The 27,126-nt window shown below is 45.8% G+C and overlaps 2 protein-coding genes across 3 annotated transcripts in view; one reads left to right on the top strand and one right to left on the bottom strand.

Moving 5' to 3' along the window:
* Positions 1-17,169, top strand: part of CAMKV (CaM kinase like vesicle associated) — a 67,256-nt gene extending 50,087 nt beyond the window's left edge. The window contains exons 5-11 of one of the 2 annotated variants that reach the window (XM_079964444.1): positions 1,446-1,584; positions 2,197-2,317; positions 3,068-3,143; positions 3,868-4,004; positions 4,375-4,453; positions 4,998-5,085; positions 15,754-17,169. In XM_079964444.1, the coding sequence (XP_079820570.1) occupies positions 1,446-1,584; positions 2,197-2,317; positions 3,068-3,143; positions 3,868-4,004; positions 4,375-4,453; positions 4,998-5,085; positions 15,754-16,137 (1,024 nt within the window). In that variant the 3' untranslated portion in view covers positions 16,138-17,169. The remainder of the gene's footprint in view (positions 1-1,445; positions 1,585-2,196; positions 2,318-3,067; positions 3,144-3,867; positions 4,005-4,374; positions 4,454-4,997; positions 5,086-15,753) is intronic. The other variant, XM_079964443.1, reaches the window with a different exon arrangement.
* LOC307210885 (uncharacterized protein) lies at positions 8,494-10,194 on the bottom strand. Its single transcript, XM_079967064.1, has 2 exons — positions 8,649-10,194; positions 8,494-8,531 (listed from the first exon to the last, which is right to left on the bottom strand). The coding sequence occupies exon 1, from the start codon at positions 10,097-10,099 to the stop codon at positions 8,759-8,761; it is 1,341 nt and encodes a 446-aa protein (XP_079823190.1). The 5' UTR covers positions 10,100-10,194; the 3' UTR covers positions 8,494-8,531; positions 8,649-8,758.
* Positions 17,170-27,126: the final 9,957 nt, after the last annotated feature.

Below are 27,126 nucleotides of genomic sequence, written 5' to 3'. Positions count from 1 at the left end.
ATACTGGCCTAGATGGATCAGTGGCCTGACCCCCAGTAAAGGCAGTTGCGTGTCAAGACCACGAAGCCACCCCCTCGTTGAGAAATAACACACACAAGGACACAGATATTAGATTAATGTTATTGGGCAAATTTTGGCCACAACTTTATTGATAACAGAATGTGAGCAGTATTGGCTAAGGCATTGAATGGACCTGACTATATCTGACTCCTGCCCGATGCGCAGGGAGTCCGATAAGGGTAAACCACCAGAAGGGGGAGCCCCGTCGATGCATACCAACTTGAGCTCCCTCTGGTTTTCCCATCCGGGTCATGTCATGGCCCTAGCCCTGCCCCGGGCTTCAGGCAAGATCAACACCCCCGGATTCCTTTAATGGAATACTCTTAAGCTTGGAGGGGCAGGTGATGGCCACACCTCCCCTCCCCCATCACAAGGTCAAACAATGCCTAACCGCAACCCTAACAAAGTTGTTACGATTGCTACGAGGTAGGCGAAAACCAAATGGCCAGTGCCAATTTGATTGAGGAAGCGAGCTAAAGAGGAAGCTCTCTGGCTGGTGCCTCTGTTTAAATGGTCCCGGCCATGGCCCCCCTCCCCCGGCCAGCGGATTGGCTGGTCGGGATCCCCCAGGCAATGGGGGACTAAGTCCCCCACCCCTGGAGGAGAGTGGGCGGCCACGGGGTCCACCGCAACTCCTCCCCATGGGGAAGTAGAGTGGATCTTCTTCAGCTCCATTTTATACTCGTCATGGTTTAGCTTCTTTCTTCTTCTTCTTTGGCAATCACTCGTAGCTGACTAAGACTGTCTTCCATAAAAACAATTTTAATAGTGAGTCCGTAAGTGACTATGGAGGCCAATTCTGGATCCACACGTCCTTCCACAGTGGGGACATAGGTTTTTAGGCAGGAGTTGATTGTGGTGAGGGTTTGCCAAGCGTGCCTTCCTCTTAGAACATTTATTCCTTGTGTCCTGAGTTCGAGCATCTTCAAAGCCTATGACACCTTTGGTAAAGGCTGTTCTCCAACTGGAGCACTCATAGGCCAGTGTTTCCCAGTTGTCTGTGTTTATACTACATTTTTTTAGATTTACCTTGAGAGAGTATTTGAACCTCTCTTGTTGACCACCAGCATTACGCTTCCCATTTTTAAGTTCAGAATAGAGTAGTTGCTTTGGAAGACGATAATCAGGCATCCAAACAACATGACCAGTCCAATGATGGAATCATTGCTTCAACACTGGTGATCTTTGCTTCTTCCAGTACACTGGCATTAGTTCGCCTGTCTTCCCAAGTGATGTGTAAAAAAATTCAGTCATGGTTTATATGACCTCTTTAGCAAAATTGTGGTGAACGTGCTTCTCTGTCCATGGTGTGGCAACCCTTGCCTTGCAGGTTACACAATTTCACGTCTTCCCTTGCCACTTTGTCTCTCTTCTCTCATCTGCAGGGCTACTGGCCGAGAGGTATTTGATTGGATCTTGGACCAGGGCTACTACTCTGAGCGTGACACCAGTAATGTCATCAGGCAGGTGCTGGAGGCTGTGGCATACCTGCATTCACTCAAGATTGTACATAGGAACCTCAAGGCAAGTCCATCAATCCTGCTGCTAGCCTTTGCTGCACAAACGTCTGAGCCAATTATCCATCCCATCCTCATGGGCTCTCGCTTCCTCCAAGAAGCAGACATAAGCAAATATAATAATGCTGCCCTTCCTATTGCGTTCTTTCTCACTGTTTTCTGTGACTTACTGGCAAGTCCCATTCATGATTCTATATACAGAAATAGAAGCAGACCCATCCTAAATACCTAATACCTTGCTTTGCCCAGAATAATTTACGTGTGTGTGTGTGTGTGTGTGTGTGTGTGTGTATTCTGTCCTTAAAAGAGAATTCAAATAAAATATGTCATAAAAAATTCCAACAGCAGCAGTGATTCATAGAATCAAGCAATCAGCAAGGGAAAAACCTTAACATAGCACATGGTAGGCAAAATGAAGAAGCTAAAAGCTGATTGTTTAAGAAGGCTTTTAACTAGGCATCTTAAAATATACAGGATCAGTGCTTGATGGCTCTCATCTGGAAGGGCCCTCTGTGTGGCACAGCACTGTGGGCTGGAGGGAGCCATTCAGCAGTTTTGCCTGGGGAATTCCTTTCTCATTCATCTCTTCCCCCACCCCTTTCCTGCTGTGTCCCTGCAGCTAGAGAATCTAGTGTATTACAACCGCCTGAAGAACTCCAAGATTGTGATCAGCGACTTTCACCTGGCCAAGCTGGAGAATGGGCTCATCAAGGAACCCTGTGGGACCCCTGAGTATCTAGGTAAGAGATGGCACAGTCAGCACAACCAGATGATGTTTTCATGGAAGGACCCAATGGGGGGGGGGGAATTATACTCATATAGTATAAAGTCCACCAGGGACTTGCCATCTCAGACGCCAATGCAGATGAAATGCAGTAGGTGCTGATTTCTCCAGGAAACTCGCGTCTTTGAGATTAGCTTGTAAGGTTTCATGGGAAAAGGCAGAACCAGCCACAGCTAATTTCATATTCCATCGAAAATAACATTCCTGCTCTCCACAATTCTCACACAAGAGACACTTTCATTCAAAGCCATAACTGCTGTCTGATGAAACATCTAGTGCAATTCCCCAAGCGAGAGGGGAGTGAATGTGGCTCACTGGAAGATGTGAAGGGTGTTTCCAGGGTGGCTTACTCATGACATGGGTGTTAAATGCTCCTGAAATGTTGAGATCTTTGGGGACAGTTTCATCTCTTATTAAAAGAACAACAACCCAGTTCTACCTCTCTAAACCTGCAGCACATGGGACGTTGTCTGTCAGGGCACACTAGTTCTGTTTGCAGGGAAGTGTTATAGGTTCAAATACACAGTCCTTGCAGCTGCTTTCAGAAGTAGTATAGTCCCAAAGATGACTGCACCAGGTCATATTTTATCAGTGTTGATTTCCACTCCAATCAAGGCAAAGTTTATGAAATCCTATGTCCTGGAGTTGTGTTTCATTGCCCTATATGTTCATGGGAGCAGCACTTGCCATGTTCTTGTCCTTGCAGCTCCTGAGGTGGTCGGGCGCCAGCGATATGGACGGCCTGTGGACTGCTGGGCTATTGGTGTGATCATGTATATTCTGTAAGTAAGGAGCAATGAAGAATACTGGAGTCCTCAGCCTATCTTACTGGTGACCGGGGGGGGGGGGATGGAGGAGGGTTAGAAAACAGGATATGAGGAGGCTGGTGGCTAAAGAGAAGGAACTAAAAGCTATCTACAGGAGAAGAACCATTCTCAGCTCTTGCAACGGCAAAAGGGCAAAAGATTGTGTATGGTCAGAGGCTTCACTCACTGGCAAAACTGTACACCTATCATTTCATATGACTGTCAGTGCGATCAGTTAGATTTGCAGGCATGACAGGGCCTTTTTGGTAGTAGCCCCATGATTTTTAAGTTGAGTGGTGCATTTGTAGGCTTTAAGCGGACATTAAAAAGTCATCTATTTCAGATGGCTTTTTCATAAAATATGTTGCGGTCTCCTGCAGTCTTTATAAGGTTTTTAAAGGCAGCAGTTTGATTTCATCCCTGCAGGCGCACTCCACTGTCTCTCAAGACTGACAGATGCCAACGACAAAAAGGCTTAGCTTGTTTTATGTGGTCTTTATTATGGTGATTTTATGGTTTTTATTTTTGGTATCGTATAATGTTTTTGTTTCATTTTTAGCAATATGTCTGTTGTTATTCAGTTTTATAGGAAGACACCTTGTTGCCCTAAAAGGCAGCTTATAAACCTTTTCAATAAATAAATCTCTTGCAGCTAATCTTGTTCCTATAGCTAATTTCCCCTCCTACTGCTGTGCTACAGGTTGTCAGGAAACCCACCATTCTATGAGGAAATGGATGAGGATGATTATGAAAACCATGATAAGAACCTGTTCCGTAAGATCCTGGCAGGCGACTATGAGTTTGATCCTCCCTACTGGGATGACATCTCTCAGGCAGGTAAGGTTCTATGAATACTGGAGAGAAGGAAAATGCATGCTGTTACTTGTAGGAGGTACACCCACAAACCATGAAGGGAAATACATTGTCAACGGTTCTTTTATCCAATCAACAGTATTCCCACCTAGCAGTTGCCCTGCAACAATAAACTCCTACCTGATTCTCCCAGTCATGTAAGTCTCAACAAAAGTCAGTGCCATTCTAGGGCAGGTAACTGTGATCTCTCCCTTAGCTGATATGTGCCCCAGCACCTCCCTCGTAAAGAACTACATTAGGTATTAGGCAAGAAAAATCACAGGAGACTTCCAGTTTCACCTGATGAATGGTAGTGAGAGGAGACACTACATCCTTTTCTTCTTTGTTTCTCCAGCCAAGGACTTGGTGGCCCGTCTAATGGAGGTAGACCAAGACCAGAGGATTACAGCAGAGGAGGCTATTTCTCATGAATGGTGAGTGCCACATAGCTGTTCCTGGTAAAATAAGGGTTTCCTATCAAAAGAAGGACTTAGGACCAAGGAGAATGGGAGGAAACACAGAGAGGTAAGGTGTGTAAGGTCTTTATACTCTTAAATTTTCTTCATGCCCTAGAAAAGACACTGAAAATCCTAAGCAGGGGTAGCCAACCTCCAGGTGTTTGGAGTACAACTCCTACTGGTCCCAGCCACCACAGCCAATGGTCAGGGGCGGTGGGGATACTAGTCCAAGCACATCATCTAGAGGGCACCATGTTGGCCAGCTTCTGCTATTGAATAAAATAAGCAGAAGCTGGTGAAAGGAGAAGAAACAAGGTGTTTCAGATGTTATAAGCAATAAAAATCTAGATTGGTTTGAGCAGAGGCCAGGACATTCATGGTAATTGCTGGCGTGGAAAATTGCCTTCCCATTTAAGCCCAAACAGTACAGGCCCATGAGCAAAGCTAAGGAAGGAAGTTAGGCTAAGGAAGGGTAATTGCCAAGAGACACAACTCACTGTCATATTTTTTCTGTTCTCAGGATTTCTGGCAATGCAGCTTCGGACAAGAACATAAAGGATGGAGTATGTGCTCAGATTGAGAAAAACTTTGCCAGGGCAAAATGGAAGGTAAGGTCCCACTTACTTGGTGCTGCCAGCAAGAATCCTCTTTTGCACTTGAGGAAGTTTGAGAGAGCCTCAAGAGAGGGGACACATCCCGGGCCTTCTCAGTCTGTCTCCAAATCTCCCTTGCTTTGTCATCCCTTATGGGCACTGGTTTTATTTGCATAAGGCCGCACAAATATGCAGAGACTTAAGGCTAGCCTCACCGCAGCCGGGTATAATAATATAATAATAATAATTTATTATTTATACCCTGCCCATCTGGCTGGGTTTCCCCAGCCACTCTGGGCAGCTTCCAACAAAACACTAAAATACAATAACCTATTAAACATTAAAAGCTTCCCTAAACAGGGTTGCCTTCAGATGTCTTCTAAAAGTTTGGTAATTATTTTTCTCTTTGACATCTGGTGGAAGGGCATTCCACAGGGCGGGTGCCACTACCGAGAAGGCCCTCTGCCTGGTTCCCTGTAACTTGGCTTCTCGCAGTGAGGGGTTCCACAGGGCGGGTGCCACTACCGAGAAGGCCCTCTGCCTGGTTCCCTTTAACTTGGCTTCTCGCAGTGAGGGAACCGCCAGAAGGCCCTCGGCGCTGGACCTCAGTGTCCGGGCAGAACAATGGAAGTGGAGATGCTCCTTCAGGTATACTGGACCAAGGCCGTTTAGGGCTTTAAAGGTCAGCACCAACACTTTGAATTGTGCTTGGAAATGTACTGGGAGCCAGTGTAGGTCTTTCAAGACCGGTGTTATATGGTCTCAGTGGCCGCTCCCAGTCACCAGTCTAGCTGCCGCATTCTGGATTAGTTGCGTGGCAAGTCCCCTCCCCCATGTGAAATGAAGACACTGGACACATTATTTAAGGTTAATGGGCATAAAAAGGCCACAACTTTATTGATTACAGAATTGAAAGGTATTGGCCTTAGGCATTGGCTCCTATCGACTACCCGGCATGGAGACCAGGAAGGGTTATCCACAAGCCGTGGGAGTCCTGTTGAAGTACGCCAACTAGGATCCCATGGGTGTCACCGCTCGGGGGCGTGCCGGAGGCCCTTACCTTCCAAGGTTTCGGACAAGGCAACGCCCCCCAGAGTCCTCTACCGGACTACCCTTTTTATTGGGGGAAGGTGATGGTGCTTCCTTCCCCCCATTCATTTGCATAACAATTAACCCCTGCCAATGCCTAACCGCCACTCGAGCAAAGCTCGCCGCCAATACCTTCAAACCTGTAACCAATTCCGAATCCCTGCTATGATGTCCCCCAACCAAATATCCTTTCCAGCATCTGACAGATGCACGCCATCCCATCTGTAGAGGGCCTCGTTGCTGTACTGGATGCTTGGGTGGCCAATGACGCACCCGCCCAGAGCCGCCACTCTACGCTCCACAGCCCGCTGCAAGACCTGTCTTGCTTTATTGATTCCAACCGGGCTCAAACAATCCCTCCATGTCCTCTCAAGCAACGAGGACCACAAGATAGTAATGTTTGGGTAAACCGCCATCAGATCAGCAAAATCGTCAAAAATGCTCCATCTCAAGTCAATAGCTTTGCGGTACGCTAGGTCGTTTTCCCCCAACTGGATAACCAGGGCATCAAGTGGGCCCTCAGAGGCGGCTCTCGCCATCACGGCTGGCTTGAATTCGCTCCAGCGCATCCCTCTTCGCGCTATCCACGCCAGCTCAACATTTGCAGGTAAGTTCAAGTTTTGCCCCAACCATTCTTGGCCCAATGCACAATGCTGTGGCCCACCAACCAAATGCGCACCTTCCTGTATTCTGAAAAGCAAATAGACAGAAAAAACCAAGGTCAGGAGTACAACCGCTAGTCATAGATTCTTTCTTACATAAGCTCTGTATGCATTAGATTTCCACCGCCCCAAGTCCTTTATCCTCTCTGTGGAGAGCCCGAGGTGCACAGCAGTGGTAGCGGCCCCGATCTGAAAGGAGTGAGCCGCAAATTCGGCCGCGGGCAGTCTGCATGCTGCCAAAGCCATGCGCATCACCGGCGTAAACTGGTGTCTAGCCAAGAGCGATCCATCTGCGTGAATTAAAAAGGAGCTGGGGCTATTGGGTCTTAAGTAGAGGAAACACCTTGTATCCCTAACTGGACAGGGACCACTACCTTGTGTGGCTGGTAACCGAAGGAGGGCCCCCCTACCCTGTTGGTCCATCTTAGAGCTCCGTACTTGAACGATTAGGTCGTTCCTTGATAGGGTCAGATCACTTAAGAGGATGCCCCTCTGGCAGTGGGCAACCCCTCCCTCACAAACTACCTCCCCTATGCGCAGGGCACCAAAGAAGGCTATGGAATAAGCGGCAGAGAATAGGCAAGCTTCATATTTTGACCAGCATATTGCACATAATTTTTTGTGTATCTGAGTCAGAATATCATAAGTTATGGGCCTCCTCTTGTCAGAGCTGGGGGGCTGGAGCCGGCACCAACCCTCTAAAGTCTTACGCACTATAAATTCAGCGCACGGGTCGGTGGCGAAAAAGGTTTTACAAAAATATGAGATCCCTGCGGACTGAATATTGAGAGTCTTTGGTGCCCTGCCCAGCTCCTTCAGGTGGGCTAAGTAGCGGTGGACCTCCCTCGTTGAGGGAATGAAGTTCTGCCTTGTGCTGGGTATTCTATTGCGGAACTTTAGGAAGTCAGCCCACGCTTTCATGTATGATCTCATTGTGGAAGGGGCAACTGCACCGAATGCTCCCTTCATCACTTCTTCCTCCCAAGACTCCAGAGATGCTCTGTGATGGCCTGGGATTCTGATTCAGAGGCTGAACCAGAGGAATCCCGGCCTGCACAGGAGTCCCCGCCTCCAGGGCCGGCTGAACTGGGGCAAGGCCTAGATTCTGAGGAGCCTGCACCTGTGTCAGATCCTCAGGAGCAGGCACCAGGTGAAACCATTCTGGCCCCAGAGGTGCTTGAGGACTCAGTGTCTACAGGTGAGCCTCCTCCGGGGCCCAGTAACCCTTCGGCCTCTCCTGAACTGCAGAGGCTTAGGGCAGAGAGGCGAAGGGAACTGGTTGCTCCCAGGAGTGCTCGCCTTAAGGCCAAAGGAGGCGGGGCTCCTGGGGGCTGGGACCGCCCCTGGCCTTAGAAGAAGATAAAGGTCAGTCAGCCCGGTCCCAGGTTGCAGGAGCAATGTCGTTGTTGGCTTCAGATCTTCCAGTGTTCCTGTTCCCTGCCCGGCCTCCTGCTCCTGACCTTCCAGCGTTCCTGTTCCCTGCCCGGCCTCCTGCTCCTGACCTTCCAGCGTCCCTGTTCCCTGCCCGGCCTCCGGCTTCTGACCTTCCAGCGTTCCTGTTCCCGCCCGGCTCCCAGTTTCGGACCTCGCCTCTCATCTTGTGAACTCTGACTACGATCACGGTATCTTCCCCCCCGGGACCAGCACATGCTCTGGGAAAGGCATCGATGATTGTTCCGCATCCGGCGCTAATGAGCAGAAGCACTCCATCTGAAAGCGAGACAGAGCATCCGCGATGTCATTATTAATGCCAGGTACAAATTTGGCTGAAAAATATATATTCTGCTCAAGACACAGGAGGACGAAGGACCGTAACAAGTTTCCCACCCTGGTGGAGCGCGCGGACTGTCTGGAAAGAACTGCTACTACTGCCTGGTTATCTGTGTTGAAACAAACCCTATGATTGCGGAACTGTTCTGCCCAAAGATGTACTGCCACTACAATAGGGAAAAATTCCAAGAATGTAAGGTCCCGAGTAATGGGCTGGCCCTGCCAGCCTGCAGGCCACTTTTGGGCACACCACTGGCCCTGAAATAAACTCCAAAACCCAAGGAACCTGCCGCATCTGACTGGACTTGGAAGTCAGCATTGAGTGCCATGGAATCTTGCCACAAGGATATACCGTTGTACTTGTCGAGGAATTGTAGCCAGACTCCCATATCCGCCTTAACTTCTTTGGAGAGGCGCACCCTATGCTGTGGTGCCCTGAGACCTGCCGACAATCTGGCCAGGCGGCCGCAAAAGGGCCGACCCGGCGCCACTACCCTACAAGCGAAATTTAGGTGACATAGCAGGGATTGAATTTGCCTTAGGGTAACCTTCTTTAGGGGCAATAGCTGTTGTATCAGTGCCTTAAGGGCGAACAGTTTTTCCTCGGGCAACCTAGACGTTTGGGCCACGGTGTCTAACTCGATGCCCAGATAGACCAAGGAAGTGGCTGGACCCTCCATTTTCTCGGCAGCCAGTGGCACCCCCAGCTCCCCTGCCAGGGCTGTGAAAGCCTCCAAGAGGGCAGAGCATCGTTGCTTGTTATCTGCCACCAAAATAAAGTCATCCAGGTAATGTGACATGCCCAACGACCCTGTCCTGAAGCGTAGGGCCCAATCAAGAAACGTACTGAACGACTCAAAGGCTGAGCAAGCCACGGAGCAGCCAATAGGCATTGCTTTGTCAATGAAATACGCCCCCTCAAATCTAAAGCCCAACCAACGGAAGTCAGCTGGATGAACGGGAAGAAGGCGGAATGCCGACTCGATGTCACATTTGGCTTGAAGTGCCCCTTGGCCAAATCTGTGAATCATTTTAACTGCTTGGTCAAAGGAGGCGTATTTCACTGTACAAAGTTCCTGGGGGATCGCGTCATTGACCGAGCCTCCCCTTGGGTAAGAGAGGTTGTGGATCATGTGAAATTCCCCTGGGGCCTTTTTAGGTACAATGCCCAGAGGGGATAGGTAAAGTCCTTCCAGGGGGGGTTCGGAAAAGGGGCCTGCTACCCTACCTGCCCTGATTTCTTTCTCTATCTTTTTCCTGACTATCTCGGGCCTTTCCCTAACTGATTTTTGATTTTGTGGATCCCCGGTGTTAGGGGGAAAAGCCACGGGAATTCTGAACCCCATAGAAAACCCCTCCCAAAGGTATTGTGCGGCTTTTCGATCGGGATATTGATCTAGCAGGGTTTTGAGAGGCTGAAGACGGATAGGGGAGAAGGCAAGACCGAGATACCTATTACTGACGATTACCGGGACCTTGATGAGCGGATCCGGGGGCACCTCTGGCATTGTTGTTGAAGTACCCCCTGCCCCCCCCAAAAGGGCTGCTGCTTATTCTTAAAGCACGCCGAGGCCGGGTGGTTTCTCTGGCACCGCTCGCATTCGTGAAGATACTTACAGGAGGGTCGCGAACACACACCCCTGTTGAACTCCCAGCACTGGCGGCGCCGACTTGGCAGATTCCTGGTTCTTCTTATCGATGTAAGGGTTAACGTCCTCGCCCCAGTAATTAGGATCCCTTAGGTTCCATCGGGTGGAGGGCAGGAGAGAAGCATTTCTACGGAAATTCTCATCATATGTTAAAGCGGCATTTTCCCCTGCCAGCGTGTGAGCCCGCCTCACATGAGCCAAATAAGCAACCAGATCCATGGAGCGCCGAGGATAAGCCGCGCAAACAACCCCCATGAAAACCTGGTACCCATCCAACCAATTCTCAAAGGTGCGTTCAGCCCTAGGCGTCCTATATCTCCGCTTACCAAAAAAGCGCCTTTTTTCACCTTTACCCGTTAGTTTAGTAGGAGGGAGAAGGGTAAACATGTCCACATAGTCACCGTTGAGGATCTTATTCCTCTTCTTCTGTGACAAACGGTTCCCCAATATAAAATCAGTAGACTGATTGGTGGAAACCTTTACATCTTCTACCAACGCCCCATCCTTCCATTCCAGTGTTCCATTGAAGGTCTTACGATGGGAATTGGCCCTCCTTTCATGCGCCCAAAGTGGGATCCCATGATTTTCTTTCCCAAAACCCCAGTAACCATCCATAGGCCCCTCGCTATCCGATTCAGAAGAGGACGTACCTGAGTCATCCTCGGTCTCTGACTGTTTGCTCCTTTTCTTCTTTGCCGACGTGTGCTTCTTCTTGGATTTCCTCTTACCCCCTTGCACCTCACTGCTAGACGGGTTCACGCTGGCCGCTGGCTGAGCCATTTGGGGTTCCATGTGTTCTTCCTCCGAACCGGAACCCGCACTGTCCTCAGTAGAGCTGTGCTGAGGCTGCTGTTCCTGAAAAGCACTAGGAATACCTACAACCTGTGAATTCGAATTGCTGCTGTCCCCTTTAGCAGGCGCCTTCCCCTTGCCATAACCCTTTGCAGGCGCCTTACCTTTACTAGCGCCTTGGGTGGCTTTCTTAGACATAGCTGACTAGGCGCGGGTATTAGGGTGACCCACCGTTGTGGTTTCGGACTGTGCGCTGACCACTGCAGTGGCTGAAGTGCTCTGCTGCCCGATTATTAGGAGGGGTATCGGGTATTACCTCCTGTGATGGTTCCGGGGATGGAAGTGCCAGAGCCCTTGGCCTACACTGCCTATAAAATGTTTCAAAAGCCATGAAAAATTGATCAAAAGCTTGAGGGTCGCAGGACATGGCCGGTAATTGGGCACCCCCATTACCTGTTGAAGATGCCAGCTGATTACCCGAGGAGGGTGCCTGCTGGTTACCACCAGAAGCCATTCTGCACTATGAATTATACAAGGAAATGTCAAAATTATTTGCAAACTACTAGTTCAGTATTGCCCACACTGATGAAAATGCGCAACCGCTAGCACCTGCTCAGGATCAGCAACACCGCTTAAAAGTTGCCCCTAGTTCAGTATTAACAACGCTGGCTAGCTCTAACTTAGAACTAGAGAAGCTAGTTCAGTGTAATCTATGACTTTCAGTGCAGCACCAGAAGCCTGGGTTGGTATTTCCTACTCCAGCCACCAGCTGTTAGAGGCTCTATATTTACTTTATTTAATTCTATTTTATATATATATTTAATATTATTATTATTATTATTTAGATTATTTATTTATTTATTTATTTATATTTTATGACAGTCAACGATATTAATTAGCTATCACTATATCTAATTGTTCTAGAAATTGGCTGCGGCAAACCCAAACCCAAACCCCAGTAAGAACAGGCACTTATTTTTCCAGATGCTGTAATTCAAGTGATTGATTGTAGGAGAAGCCTTAATTATCTGCTAACAAAATAGTTTCCCCTGCACTAGGCACAGAGCCCCCAGCAGAAGAAAACGCGAAAAGATTTAGGCACTCAGCACTTTAGCCCCAGCAGAGTAATAACCATGTAAAATAAAAGCAATTAAATCAACAACCGTCTGTCTTGCTGCCAAAATTAACGCACGCCAAGCCTGCTGAACTAAACCCTGAAACGGAATAAATGTTCAAGCATATAGAAATTTATACCCAGCGTCAAATAAACTATGTGAACTAAATAAAGTTAACTCAGCGTCCGTCTTACTTCTGCCTGATACAACGCGAAACACAGTTTGCCTAATCCCAAACGCGGGTAAAACAGCAGCGTAGATCGGATTTGTGAGGCTAAATATTTTTAGAAAGTCTCCTGCCAGTGACCCGTGTCTCACTCAAAATGGCTGCCCCGGCTTCAACACGTGGTCGCAAACAAAATGGCCACACAAAATGGTCAAACTGCCCACACATCGCGCCTTTTCCAAAATGGCCGCCTGCACTTCACCCATGTGCATAACTAAGATGGCGCCGACGACCTGCCCTTACAGCGGCCCTTACAAAAAATGGCCGCTAAAACTTCACAAATGCACGTCTGAAGAGGCGTGGTGCTACAGTATCCTTGGCGACCCGACACAACAATTCAGAAAAGCAAGGAGATGAGGGTTACCAGGAAGGAAAGGAGGAGATGGAAGGGAAGGAGGAGAGAGAGGGAAAGGAGGACAGCGGGGCACGCAGGGACAGCTGAGGGCCACCAGGAATGGAAGGAGGACAGCGGAGCACGCAGGGGCGGCAAGGTCGACCAGGCGAACCGACCCTACGAAAACGGAACGCTCACAGCGCACTTGCCTTGTGTGAGAGGAGACGGAAGCACGGAAGAAAGCCTCTGAACGGACGGAAACTCTAAAAGAGAAGTGAACACCCAGATATCCAGTAGTTGCTCACAGGGGTTCATAGCCGGTAAAGAGAACAAGGGAAGCAATTACGGAGGCAATAAGCACCGCAAATCTCAAGCAGCCAGCCCCCTAGCACCCGGATACTTTACCACCACCCAGCGTCTTCCCAGGTGGCTCTGGAGCGCTGATCTCAAAGCCTTGCGGCTGTGCTGTGGCATCCTACGCCAAGCTGCAGCGTCCATCCCCCGCCGCTGAATTCCGACGAACGTCCAAGAAAGGTAAGCCGCTGGGACTCCTGATGATCCGGCGCCAAAAAACCACTCAAAAAACACCCACGACCACGGGCGCCGAACGCTCTTACTGCTCAAGGCGGGTAGTGATTTCAGCAATTCCGAGATCTGAGTCTCGAAGCGATTTCAGCTCAAGAGGTAGCAGGCAGAGCGAGGCGGCACGCGCAATGGTCCGAACAAAAGGCACCAAAAAACCTCGTCGGCTGGAAAGGGGAAAGAGGGCGGTCCCTGGGCGTGCCTGGCCTTAAATAGGCTAGGCCCCGCCTCCCCAGCCCGCCAATTGGCAGGCAGGGTCAAAGGCATGCCCGAGGATTCCCTGTTCTCGCAGGGGCAAAAGGCCAGCCCCCGCGTGTGTGGGAGGGGGTAGCCCGCAACCCCCTCTGCTCCCAAGCTCAGAAATGGCTTTGTAGTTTCCGGGTCACCTTCAAAGGTGGCCCCACATAGAGCACATTGCAGTAGTCCAAGCGAGAGATAACTAGAGCATGCACCAATCTGATGAGACAGTCTGCGGGCAGGTAGGGTCTCAGCCTGTGTACCAGATGGAGCTGATAAACAGCTGCCCTGGACATAGAATTGACCTGCGCCTCCATGGACAGCTGTGAGTCCAAAATGACTCCCAGGCTGCGCACCTGGTCCTTTAGGGGCACAGTTACCTCATTCAGGACCAGGGAGTCCTCCACACCTGCCTGTCTCCTGTCCCCCCAAAACAGTACTTCTGTCTTGTCAGGATTCAACCTCAATCTGTAGGGTAGGAAACAGAAATGCCATTGTCCATTTCTCACTACATTTATAATGGTGGAAGAGCAACTAGAGTGGTGAGGATGGCTAGAACAATTTCAAAAGGGAAAACCCAGACTCAAACCCCCTTTCAGTCATGAAGCTTGCTGAGTGGCCTTGAACACACCTATCATACAATTAGCAACTGAATGGCTTTTCAACAATAAATTGCAGGCATGGGCCCCATCCACATCATAACTTTTCGCCCCCTGTTGCAGTCCCAGTCAGGATGCAGCTGCAATTTGCATGGAAAGTGGGATGCACCCATTGGGGTGAATGCTAATTACGTGAATGGACCTTGTCTAATTTTACCCTCAGTTAAACTGACACTTTGTTAGACTTAAGGAATGGCAGGAAGCAATTAATAATTTCTGCCAGAGTTGTAATCTATTAACTAACTATTGGAAGAGGCCTTACTACCAAAATATTGATCAGGAGACTTTAATTTCATGAATATTGTATAGACTTTTGCGAGTGATATGTTTGTGTTGTGTTGAAGAATATATTGGTAGAACCTGAAGAATCTATATTAGCTCAAATACTGATAAGATGTTAATATTTTGAATAACTTTAATACTTTATAAGTACTTTGTATTAATTGCATTTTACATTATTAATTTTCATGTAATATTAATCTGTACCTTAATTATTTTTTATAAACCGTTTTATTCTTTGACATCTTAATCTTCCGTGAAATTTTGCCTTGAACTCCTCTATTAATAGTATTTATTAACTCTATGGCTTATGACTTTTATATATACGGATACAATGTTCTATCTATCTTTAAAAAGAAACTTTAGCGATTTGGATGAGGAAAGTTATGTATCCCACTCAGGTTCTTCTTCCTTGATGGTAATGGCACAGGAAGAGTCAGTTTCCCACTGGATATTCTGGAATTTTTACTTCTAGTCCTTAGTGAGAAAGGATGCTTCACTGCGGACCAGACCACCCACCACCACCTCTGCCTTCTCCTGCCCAAATGTACTTTTTTTAAAAAAAAATTGGGCAGGGAAGCAGGAGGCAACATACAGGGGCTTTTGGGAAGTCTACAACTGGAATACTCAGAAAGACTTGACCTTTCTCATGGACATTTCCATAGAAAACATTGCCATAGCTAAAATGTAAATTGGATGTTATTCCCTGCCCCAACATTTTTTTTTTATTTGAGGCAGGGGAGGAGTAACATTCAGGGACCACCTCTAGTTTTTCTATAATTCAGAAAATTTTGTGGACTAAAAAAAAAGTAAATTGGTTAACTTCCGTTTCTAAATAAAGCTAGCCTTCAGTAATATGGTCAAGAAGCCATACAATTGGATCGGTCATCATGAAATGAAATAAAGCTCACAGTACATTTTGGGCCTAGCTGCTTTCTTTCTCATGCTTTAGCCTTGAGCTGCTGTTATAGACAGTGTCTCTTCTCAAGTTTTGTCTGCAGTCACAAGAACTAAAAGCACACTTATAAATAAAGCTGAGATTCTCCAGTGTGAACATGCTATAATTATATATAATTTTGTGTGTGTGTGTGTGTGTGTGTGTGTACACACACACACACACAAGCCAAGGGTTTCATAAGATTTTGAATTAGTGACATCAAATTATAGAGGGTGGGGTGCAAAGGAAGCAGGAATGAGGTGTTGCTCCTATTCTCTTTCCCCACAATAAAACTGTGAGAGGCCGTGAATCGTTACCAACGAACAACCACCTTTCTCTCACCAACCTGCAGAAAGCCGTTCGAGTGACCACAATGATGAAGAGACTCCGAGCGCCGGAGCACACGGATGCAGCGAAACCAGCAACTCCTGCCGCTGCCACGACAGACAGTGCTTCCCCAACAGAGACCACCAGCGCCCCACAGGCAAAAGCGGAGGCAGACAGCATGGCTTCAGCCACAACAGCCGAAGCAGCCCCAGCGACAACAATGGCAGCGCCAGCTGCTGCTGCTGCTGCAGGAGCAGCAGCAGCGAGCCCAGAGGAAACGACATCAACAGCTCCAGCAACTACGGCAGAAGCTCCGGCGACAACACCGGCAGCCCCAACTACGTGTAACGGGGGAGAAACTGCCGCCCCCAGTGCCACCCCAGAGTCCTGGAATGAGGAGACTGGCTGAGTCAGAGGGGAGCAGGGCAAGGGCAAGGGCAGGGCTGTACCTCTCTTTGTTGTATTTCTCTTTGTAAATAGTCACTGGCATGGTACCCCCACCCCCCCAACTGTCCTGGCTTCCCAACCAACCCCTCTGCGTGTGGCTGTCAGTTTGTCTGACTTCTATGTGTCTCCAGCTAGGTGCCAGCAGAGTTTCTATTTTTTATGTGACAGAGTCCAGAGAGACCCCGTTGGGCCCAGGTAAACAACAAGTGGTTGTAGAGGCCTAGCCCACTGCATGAAATTCTCTCTCTTTCTCTCTTTCTCTCTCTTCCCCACTCCCTCTTTTCCTCTGTTGCTTTCCTTTTCTTTGTCCCATTTCTCGATTTGTTTTCTTACTAATCTCTCTCGGTCACTTGACTTGCTACTTGACTCCCTGAGGCTGGTTGGGAGAAGCTGGAGCAAACAGATCAGACACATTAGCCATACTTTTCAGCCGACTGATTTGTTATATACCATGGAGGTATGGGGAATGGGACGCAGGTCCAGGTCAGGTTGGAGGATAAAGAGGGCCACACACTGTCATGGCAGAGCTCTCAAATTAGTCATACTCATTGGAGATGCATGTGGAATTCATCTGTTCAGCTGCTGGCAAGATCTTCTGTAGCAATTTACCTCTATGTCCAACATATGGTTGTGTGTGAACAAAGCTAATGCAAAATCCATGTGAGAGTGTGTGTGCATTTGCTTGACTTTTCACTGAACTGTCGATACTGAACTGTCAACACAACTGGGGTGTAGCTATCCATATATTTGTGCAGAAGCAATTTTCCCTGGGGACAGGAGACAACCCTAATCTGGAAAACAAGCCAACTGTGAACAAGCAGGGGCAAGGAAGATAAAAGCCAGGTGGGAAGCTGTATTATTTATTTATTTAACACTTGCTGCATTATCCCAAGACAACATGTTGAGACTCCTGCATTGAAGGGGATTTGATTAGGTGACCCTCAGGGTCCCTTCCAACTCCATGATTCTATGATTCTAAACACTCAGGGCAGATTTATTTATTTATTTATTTATTTATATTATTATTATTATTATTATTATTATTATTATTATTATTATTAGTTATGGGAACCTTGCAGAGAGACCTCTAAATTATCAACAGTAGTTGTTGGAAAACAATGTGACAGAAGAAGCAAATGATCTCCAGAGCAACACTGTAGAGTAGACAGGGGAAATCCTACACTGTGGCAAAATCCTGTAGATGGATTCTGCAGGCGATTTATCTTAGTGGAAATCTGTAGAAGCCTTGTTTAGGTATTTACATTCCTGCAACTTTACTGCAAGGTTCCTGCAAGGTTAAGTGACCAGATGAAAAGACCATCTGCTTCTGTACCTTTAATGGGCAGAAGACGGGATTTCTGCAGGTGTAACTCATGCAGAAGTGAAAAAGCTGTATACCTATCCAAATTCCCTCTCTGACACTATTTAAGGCATTCAGCTGGGAGGGAACCTTTGCATTTAAGGTGGAATAGACTTCAAAAGCCAGTTAGGGTTGCAAGAGGGTAAAGTAGTAAGCAACTTGTAGAACAGGATCAGCAGAAAGTGTGTGTGCACTAACAGCTCGATCATGTGCTTCCTTCCCTATCTGCAGTGGCAAGAAGCTCATCTTTCAGTAAAATGAAAGAATGTTCTCCGTCACCCTGAAATACACACTTTATTCCAATAGCTAGCATTCCTGAGCCTATGTAATAAACATTGCAGTCACCATTTTTGTCATTATTCTATACTGCCATCCCCCCTCCCATAAAACAGAGATGAAAATGTCTCTCTGCTTCCAGACATACTGTGAAGATAAACGTACTTTACACACTAGGAAATTTAGTAATTCTATATTTCTTACAGGATTTGGTTGGCATGCTATAAAAGAGGACCGGAGCCACACAAAAAATGTTTATGAACCACCCAGAGTGGCTGGGGAAACTCAGCCAGATGGGCGGGGTATAAATAATAAATTATTATTATTATTATTATTATAAAACTCTTTCAAGGAAAGGTTGCGAACAAAACTGAGAAATCAGGTAATCAAGGACTGTGCTATAGCATATATAAAAGCAGACAAATAGCACAATCCTATGCATGTTTATTGTTAAGTCCCACTGAGTTCAATATGGCTTACAAGTAGGGAGGCATAAAATCAAAATTCAACAACACAAGGATAGAGAACTTGTGACCCTACGGATGTTGTTGGATTCAACTCCAAGGGGGACGGGACAGAGGCTTAGTGGTAGAATACATGCATTGCATGCAGAAGGTTGCAAGTTCAGGTATGGCTAGGAAAGATTCCTGGCCTGAAACCCTAGAGAACCACTGCCAGTCAGTGTAGACAATATTGAGCTAGATGGATCAATATTCTGACACATAAGGTAGAACTCTATGTTCTTAACAGATAGGTATAGGAACCTGGATTAATATTTCATATCCGAAGTGGTGTTCAGAGAGACTGTGGTTTTAAGGGGAGAAGTAGGGGAGGTATGTTACTTTATTCCCCAGCTGCTTCACCCAGATGGGGTTCCCAAATGTGTTTTCTGCAACACATTGTTTGCAGATAAGAGAAAACCAACTGAGAGAGGATGCTGCAGAAGAGAAGCAGCAGGTGGGGGTTGAGCCCCACAGCCAACCTTTTCCTCCTCAAATCATGCTCTCTCTGTGTCGCCATTCAGCTGTTTGGCTGCAGACTCCCATGTGCAAAGCCAGGCCACTGCCAAACATAACACTTCCAGTTTAGGTTCAGTTTGCATGGCCTACAACTATGGGATTGTTTGGCAGATTTAAATATGCAGCATAGCTATTCCTCCATGAAGCTGCCAATGGGCCATTCCATATTTTCATCCCTGTCTGACAGGACAACTTTCATTAGCTATAATGAAAAGATTTCAACTGCGCTGCATGGTGTGTGATACAATACACCTAACAGCCTCCTCTTTAATCCAGATATTTGGGCAGATTCTGGATCCGGGTTTGGACTTTTCAAGTACAGTTCAGTCTAACCCTATGAATGGAATCAAGGCACCAGCCGACTCCTACCTACGTGAGGACAGCCTAACCATAGGTGGCATACACACCTAAGACTTTAGGCATGTAGGCCTGAGCAGGACATCTTCCATGGAAACTGAATGCTGGGCTGGGGTGCCAGTAGCATATATTAGGCCAGATTGGGTCCTTCAAATATAATCGATACTGACTCCTTGATGGAGAAAGCAAGACTGTAGCTCCTGTTGTACGTATTACATTTTGGTGCTTGCATGTGAACTATATATATATGTACCCCCAAACAAAAGCCTGATTCCCCCCCCCAAAAAAAAATAATCTGGCACAGATAGCAGGTAATTTATTTTTATGTCAGTTGCTTTGTGATCTAGAAACACAGACTTCTTACAGCCATAGGCTACATTCCTTAAAAGGAAGAGAACTATTAGCACCTTGATTATATTTGAAAGCTTAGCTCCAGAGTAATATTTTTTTAACAACAAAAAGGACTGCTGGGATCAGAAGGGGTTTATGTCACAGAAGGAGCAGCCCTCAAGTTGAGAAGTCTCACCGGTTTCTATCTATTAATCTGCCACTATACACCCCTAAGTAGTCAAGGACTAGAAATTTTTGTTCCTGCTTCAAGTTGGTTCCTGAGCCCCTCTCCACAGGTGTTTTGTCCAAAGGAGAGTGTGAGGCCTGCATATGGCTGCTGGTATGAGCAGCCAAAATGGTTCCTCACAGTAGCAGAAAAGCTTGGCTCTGGGAAAGGAAATGCTGCGGACTGGGTGTATTTAGTATGTGTGCAGCGCATAAAATAAACAAGGTATGTGTGAGGTTAATACAACATCCCTAGTATGGTTTGTGATTGTCACGTGCACATGATAAACAGAAGGCAGTCTATGATTTGAAGTATGTACTTTCTGGACTGTTCTGTCAGCACATTCATGTCTCGCCTTGAAGCTACTACTGTATGTGCAACCTATGTACAGCACTATAAGGTAGACCTATAATGTAGTCACCTCTTCAGAGCACGAAAACACCAGGCTCCTGAGGCGTCCAGTGTTCATTCTAAAATGGCATGTTGTGACTAGGTTGTTAGAAGAGCAGCTGTGCTGTTGCAGTGGTTCGCACCAGCTCCTTTGTCTTTAAACAAAGTAGTTCTGATGTATTGTAGGGCCTGCTTCTCCTGCGCAACTCTGGTTCTCTAATCACAACTGAAAATGGCACCTAAGGCAGGCCTGCTCCTAATATGTCCTGTGTGCAACAGTTTTGAAGATTAAATGGTGTAGTCAGGTGCTTATTTCTGCTGGTGAAATACAAAAATCCTTCTTTAAGGCTAAAGTTTTTCTTATTTTCCAACATGGATTTTTCCCCTCCATGTGATGAGTGATTCCCCACTACCACCCCAATACAAATTGTGCCCTTTTCACTCAAGATTCTAGATTGGAGGTCAACAACTTTTGCCCATAAGCACATCTGGATCTTTAAGCAAACACTGTGAGCACCAAACTCTCTAATCGCTTCTCTCCCCCTCCTCAAAGAGACAGAAAGAGAGAAAGGAGGCACTTAGCTTTTCCAAGGGATCTGGATAAAAATCAGATCAAGAAGAATTAATCCTGAAAAGAACATAGAACTGAAAAGTGGGAAAGAGTGTTACCCTTCCAACTCCTTCCTTCAACTTTATGTACCGTATTTACTCAAATCTAATGCTCACCTTCTTTGGCCAAATTACGTTGCGAAAATTAAGGTGTGCATCAGATTTGATGGCACGTTTACATTTGCAGGCAAATACTTTCTTTGGTTTCAAGGTTCTGAAAATTGGGGTGCACATTAGATTCGATGGCACATTAGACTCGAGTAAATACGGTACTTTTCAAGGGAGAAAAAGGTACCCTTAATAGCTATTACCACCTCATGACAAAGGAAATAGTGAGGAGGGGGGCTCAGAGGCTTCATGGATGTCAGGGAAATGCCACAGGGATGCCACTGAGTTCATGGGCAGCGCCATGGCAACCCCCTTTTCTGAATTACTCTCAAGGCAAGCCCCTGCATAGTTAGAATTGAATGCATTTACCTGTTTTTGCTAACTCAAAAATGTGCAATATACTTCATCTACTCAGTATTTTTTAAATATAATATAGACTAGTATAAACAAGAATGCTCTAGATCAGGCAAGTACTAAAATTGCTACAAGTTCATAGATATTTTTTGCCCATTTAAGCATTAGATTGGCAGTACAGGCCTTCTCTGAGTTCAGTGGAACCTACTCCCAGGTCAAGTGTCAATCATATACTCACTTACCTGAAAGTAAATCCCATTGAACTATTTTAAACAGAAGTTATGGCTTTGGGACAGACTGAGGTTAGGAAGGAGCTGTTTCTTTTGGTGTGAAAGGACCTTGGCTTCTCGTAAGCAGCTCAGATAACTTTATTTTATGGAACGGCATAGAAATGTTGTGAATGATTAACTTGACACAAGTTAAGCACAACAACTCAAATAGGAGCACCTGGGTTATATGTCAGTTAGCACAGAAGCTTGAGATTCATGCACAGCTATTAATTATTGTAAAATCCCACATATACTACACACTTGGGGAGAGAAAGACCCACCTCAGCCGTGTTCAACATGAAGTTTGAATCAAGTTGCCACTTTCTTTCCTGAAGGAGGTCAATTGCCTTTTACCAACAGCATAGTATGCTGAAATCATACGGCTATGCTTTATCCATCACTGCATCTTGAAGCTGACAGAAGAGTTCCCTGTCTATCGCACACCTGTTGAAGGCAGAGCCTCTGTCAAACCCTCCACATGAACCACAAGCACCCTCAATCCCATAACTGGGTCTTGCTATCCCAGGTTCAGTCCCACATAAAGAACAGAGAAGCCTGGCTCTTGTTGTGAACAGCCTACGTAGTAGACTTCAAGGCCTTCTCAGCCACCTGCCTGCCTCAGTTACTGACTCCAGCATTTCTTAGCCTTTCTCCTCCCTCACAAGCAGCTGCATGTTTGTAAGTTTGAGTTTAGTCTATGAAATTGTTTTATTTAAACTACAACCACCCAGAAATTCCTGTGTAATTGCCGCACTGTACCACTGGAAAAAAAATAAAGTCCCTTCTAAGGGTAAACTGAGAGAGCACCTGCTAGTGCATTGTCTGTCTCTGTGTCTTCACTGTACACACAATCCTGCTAGGGGCTGTCTTTTTCCAACTAATGCCAGGGCTGTGAATAATGCTGGTCCATTTTTATACAATATAGATATAATTTGGAAAGCGGCCTGAGATAGGAAGGGGGACACAACTATGCCATGATTTTATACAGTGGTACCTCGCAAGACGAAAGAGTTTTCTGTTTTTTGAGTCGTTCCGCAAGACGAATTTCCCTATGGGCTTGCTTCGCAAGACGAAACGTCTTGCGAGTTCTTGCAAGTTTGTTTCCTTTTTCTTAAAGCCGCTAAGCCGTTAATAGCCGCTAAGCCGCTAATAGCCGTGCTTCGCAAGACGAAGAGACTCGCGGAACGGATTAATTTCGTCTTGCGAGGCACCACTGTACCTGCTTTAAAACCAATTTAAGCCCTCCGCTTTGGAACTGGGAGGAAACCCTGTCAATTAAGCCTAATATGAGGCCAGTCTAATATGTTAGAGTAGACATGTCTTGTTTTCTTTTCCACCTTCCACTCCCCACCGTCAAGGCCCTACATAAAATTCCTGTTTCAGCCTGGGGGAAGAGGTCCTGTTGCACAATCTTGCATTCTTCAAGCAAGAAACCTAACTTACTGATGTCCTCAAGATGCACAACATGGCCACCTAGAGACTACACACATGTTCACTGATTCCTTATCTCATTTATGGCATGTTTGGGGAACCTATGGCCTTCCGGCAGTAGTTACTAGATCAGGAAGCCCAACCAGTCAACTAATAGCAGCAACCAGAATCTTGTCATTTTGTGCTTTACAATTTACAACAGCTTTCTTGCCTCCGTACTTGTATACTAGCTCGTGGCACTGCAAGAGGAACAAGGAGATGCAATTTCATGTCCCACCACATACCCTCCCCAGAAATGTATCCTTAGCAGAACCTCTGCTAGAGAATTCTGTTACAATTTGCAGGAGAAAATGGTTTTCCAGATTAGAGATGACAGGAAAGTGGAACAAGCTATCATGGTAAAGCTGAGGTCAAAAACACACAAGCATTTTGAAGCACTTTAATGATCACTTGGGAATCATACCCAACTTCAGTTAATGCACATAAAAAGTTATGCTTTGTTTTAAATAGCACCACGCCAGCAAATGCAGAAAACATTACCCCAGTTAAGTTCCCCAAATGCTCGTCCATGCAGCCCTGTGACTACTCAACTGCAATGCCACCATGAGCTTAGAAAATATGATGAAAGGTAGGAATGACAGAGTCATAAAATACATTGCATGGGGGGAAATGAAGATTTTTCTTTCACTCATAACACTAGAACATGGAGTCATGCAATTAGACTCATAACACACAAAATACAAAATTTCACAAGCATGCAATTAATTTATGGAATAATTGGATGGTCACTGTCTTAGGCAGCTTTCAAAGGGGATTTAGCCAATTCATGAATGATAAATCTACCAACAACTATTAGCCATTGTACCTTTTGGAACCACAGAAGCAACATGCCTCTGACGATCAGTGACAGAGGGACAAACACCGAAGAAGGGCTGCTATCTTTAGTTTCTGCCATGCCTGTGGAATTCTTTGAAGCATCTCTTGGGCCATTGGACGAAACATAATACTGGACTAATGGGCCTCATCTGATTCAGCAAGGCTTTTTGATGTTCTCAATAGTGACAAAAGAGACATTTCAATGCAAGTAGGCAAGCTTAAAATATGAAAAGATTCCCAAATATGTATAACTGTATGGGGGGAATGGAGGGCTGGAAGGTTATATATTTCAAGGCAGAATACATCTGTTCTCAGGTGACGCAGGAAATAGAAGACGGTATAAATGCAACTGTAAATCCACCTTCATACCTGGTCCTTAACTGATTTTCAAAAGGTGGTACAGGTGCATTTAAAACTACAGTGGTACCTCGGGTTACATATGCTTCAGGTTACACACTCCACTAACCCAGAAATAGTGCATCAGGTTAAGAACTTTGCTTCAGGATAGGAACAGAAATCGGGCTCCGGCGGCGCGGCAGCAGCAAGAGGTGCTTCAGGTTAAGAACGGACCTCCGGAACGAATTAAGTACTTAACCCGAGGTACCACTGTATTCTATATAACAGGAGGCTCAAAAGCCCTCTGAGCAATACATGTCACATCTATCCCAACCAATTATGCAAGTGTTGCCAGACCCGTCATGTCATCCAGCTGCATACAGTTGTGTAAACTAGTAAATATTTTATATATCTCTACAAAGCTAAGTTAATCTCTTTGTTCTGCACAAAACAGAAGGCTGGAAATAATCCATTCGCAGTGTCAAATATCCCCAAAAAAGTTTTCTTTTCCAGGTTTCACAACCAAAATGACAAGTTTAAGACCTTTATGCAATGTGTGACAGCCTGCAGTTGCATTTAATGAAGCACAATTGGTGTTGAATTTTTAATTCCCACAGAAATGTCTTCACCAGCTTCAACCCACCAAATTGTTTTGCCTTTGTTTCTAGATACCATATTATTTCTGTTTAGCAAAGCCCAACAAGGGAGTCTTATTATAGAAATTGTACAATGAGTTCTTCTGTGAGAAACCCTGCTATGTCAAACTGTAGATTTTCCTAAGATTTGTACATTGTTGTTATTAGATATGACACAGATGGGATGTGAACTTACTGTTTCCATGCTTTGAAAATAAGCAACAGCGCCAGCAGTCCCTGGATTCATTTACAACTTGAGGTGCTGCTCCACTGGGGAAATTGCAGCGAAAAAGAAAGCACCAAAATACACTCAGTTAAAAGCCCCCAGAGCCATTCTCAAATCTGAAGGGAGATGTGCCGAAAACTGGCTTAGGCAAATCTGGGAGGTTGGGTGTGGAAATGTCTTCATGTTGGGTTAAAGAAGACGACGAAAGAAGGATGATAAATAACTGCATTTCCTCAATAACATATATTTTATATTGTTTTGTTGTTGTTCAACATGCAGCTTGCCTGACCCAAGGAATGCTTAGTCAGAAGTTAGAAACACAGCATTCAAGGGTTCCAATCTGAAACATCACCTAGGAAGTAAATCTCATTACACTGGATTCAACTAAATTGTCATATGCATTGAACGAGGTCACCTTGTACAACAGGCCTTTCCCCTCCTCCCCAACACCTCCAAGACAGATTTGGGGAAGTCTCATTGCAGGAAAACGGTGTTCTATACACAGATACCCCACCTAGCACTGAATTCCACTGACTCTATTTAGTGGTACTTCTAACCAAGCATGCTTAGAATTGCACAGATGCAAATAGAAACACCCAAATAGAAACAAATACCACCATGGATTTGTATCCAATTCTACTTTGAATAAGAACCACTGGAATTAATGCACTTAAACTGTCAAATCTGTTAATTTCAAGGAGTCTGCTCTAACATTAGACACAACCCATGAACTATTTCCAAATAACCATGGTTAGGATGCAAGGGTCCAATTCTGTGCACACTTAATTTGCAATACATCCTATTTTATTAATTCTGAGAGTTGTAACTTCTAAAAATAATAGTCCCCTCAAGCAACAGTAGACACTGGATTCAAGACAGGACATCATTCCTACACTTTTTAATAGCTCTGTAGAAATGGCAGTCATTGCAGGTTTTCCAGCTCATCCCCTGTTCAGCCCATTTTCGATTATCACTTCCATATAAGAATTGCATCCTTTAGGCAAAACTGCATATAAGCTTCATCCCATATTGAATATAGCAGCCGTAATGGTCCGTGACTCCACCCATCCAGGACTATGGATGTCCGGCCACTCGCTCTGAAGAAGCTTGGTGTGGCAGGAGGAGCGTCTGAATTCCCTGGCAGGTAAGGAAATAAATAGCCTGTAGCCAGAAGCAACCTCATGTGTATAATGGGCATCATGTCATCAAATCTTATGACTTCTGTAACATTTCCCCAATCCTTGTACAAAAAGTTCATATTAATACATAGATAGATAGATAGATAGATAGATAGATAGATAGATAGATAGATATGCCTGTTGTCTTTGTTCATGGAGTCTGGTCCATGGGGTCACAAAGAGTAGGACATGACTAAACAACTATATATATATATATATGATCTATTATACCGATACCAACACAGACAACACTCACAAAACAAACACAATAAGATACTACAACTACAAATGCAAAGCAGATGTTACAGGTACTGTACATCCCTAATTCTTATTCATTTCTATTTGACTTCCTTCATCCTCAACACAGGACAGGTCCGGTTGTATACTTAGTAAACTGTTTCTTTCTCAATTCCTCTTCTCTATTTTGCTCTTTATCTTACATTCTTACACCATAATTTGTTTTGCGGAAATTAGTCAAGACAAGTCCAGGTATTAATCTGAATGCAGTTTTTTCAGATACTCACTATATTTTCCCCATTCTTCCTGAAATTTATGTTTGGATTGATCTCTAATTGCCTCTGTCAATTTAGATTATCATGTATATTTTTAATACCCCGCCTTTCGCCCTGACGGGGCTCAGGACCATAGGCGTAGCCAAGGGGGGGCAGGGGGCAAATAACTCAATAAAAATACTCAATTGAGGCTCTTCCCACCCCCCAAACATAAATCCTGGCTACGTCCATGTTCAAGGCAGCTTTTTCTAGAACTAAATGTAATAAAAAGTCCGATTACAGATGCCCTATCCCTTTCTAATTCTAAGAGCGCCGCCCCGATGCAGGACGGCTTTGCCTTTTGCAGCACCCATTTCCCCTTTAGCCACGCGCTCCGGGAGGGGCGCGAGCACTTATTAGCCCCGCCCCTCAAAAGGGGCAGCCGCAGTGTCGGAAGCTTTAAAAAAAACAGGGGGGGGG

The sequence above is a fragment of the Podarcis cretensis genome (genome assembly GCF_951804945.1).
Source record: "Podarcis cretensis genome assembly, chromosome: 2".
Taxonomy (NCBI): domain Eukaryota; kingdom Metazoa; phylum Chordata; class Lepidosauria; order Squamata; family Lacertidae; genus Podarcis; species Podarcis cretensis.
This window is presented reverse-complemented; position numbering and strand designations above follow the sequence as displayed.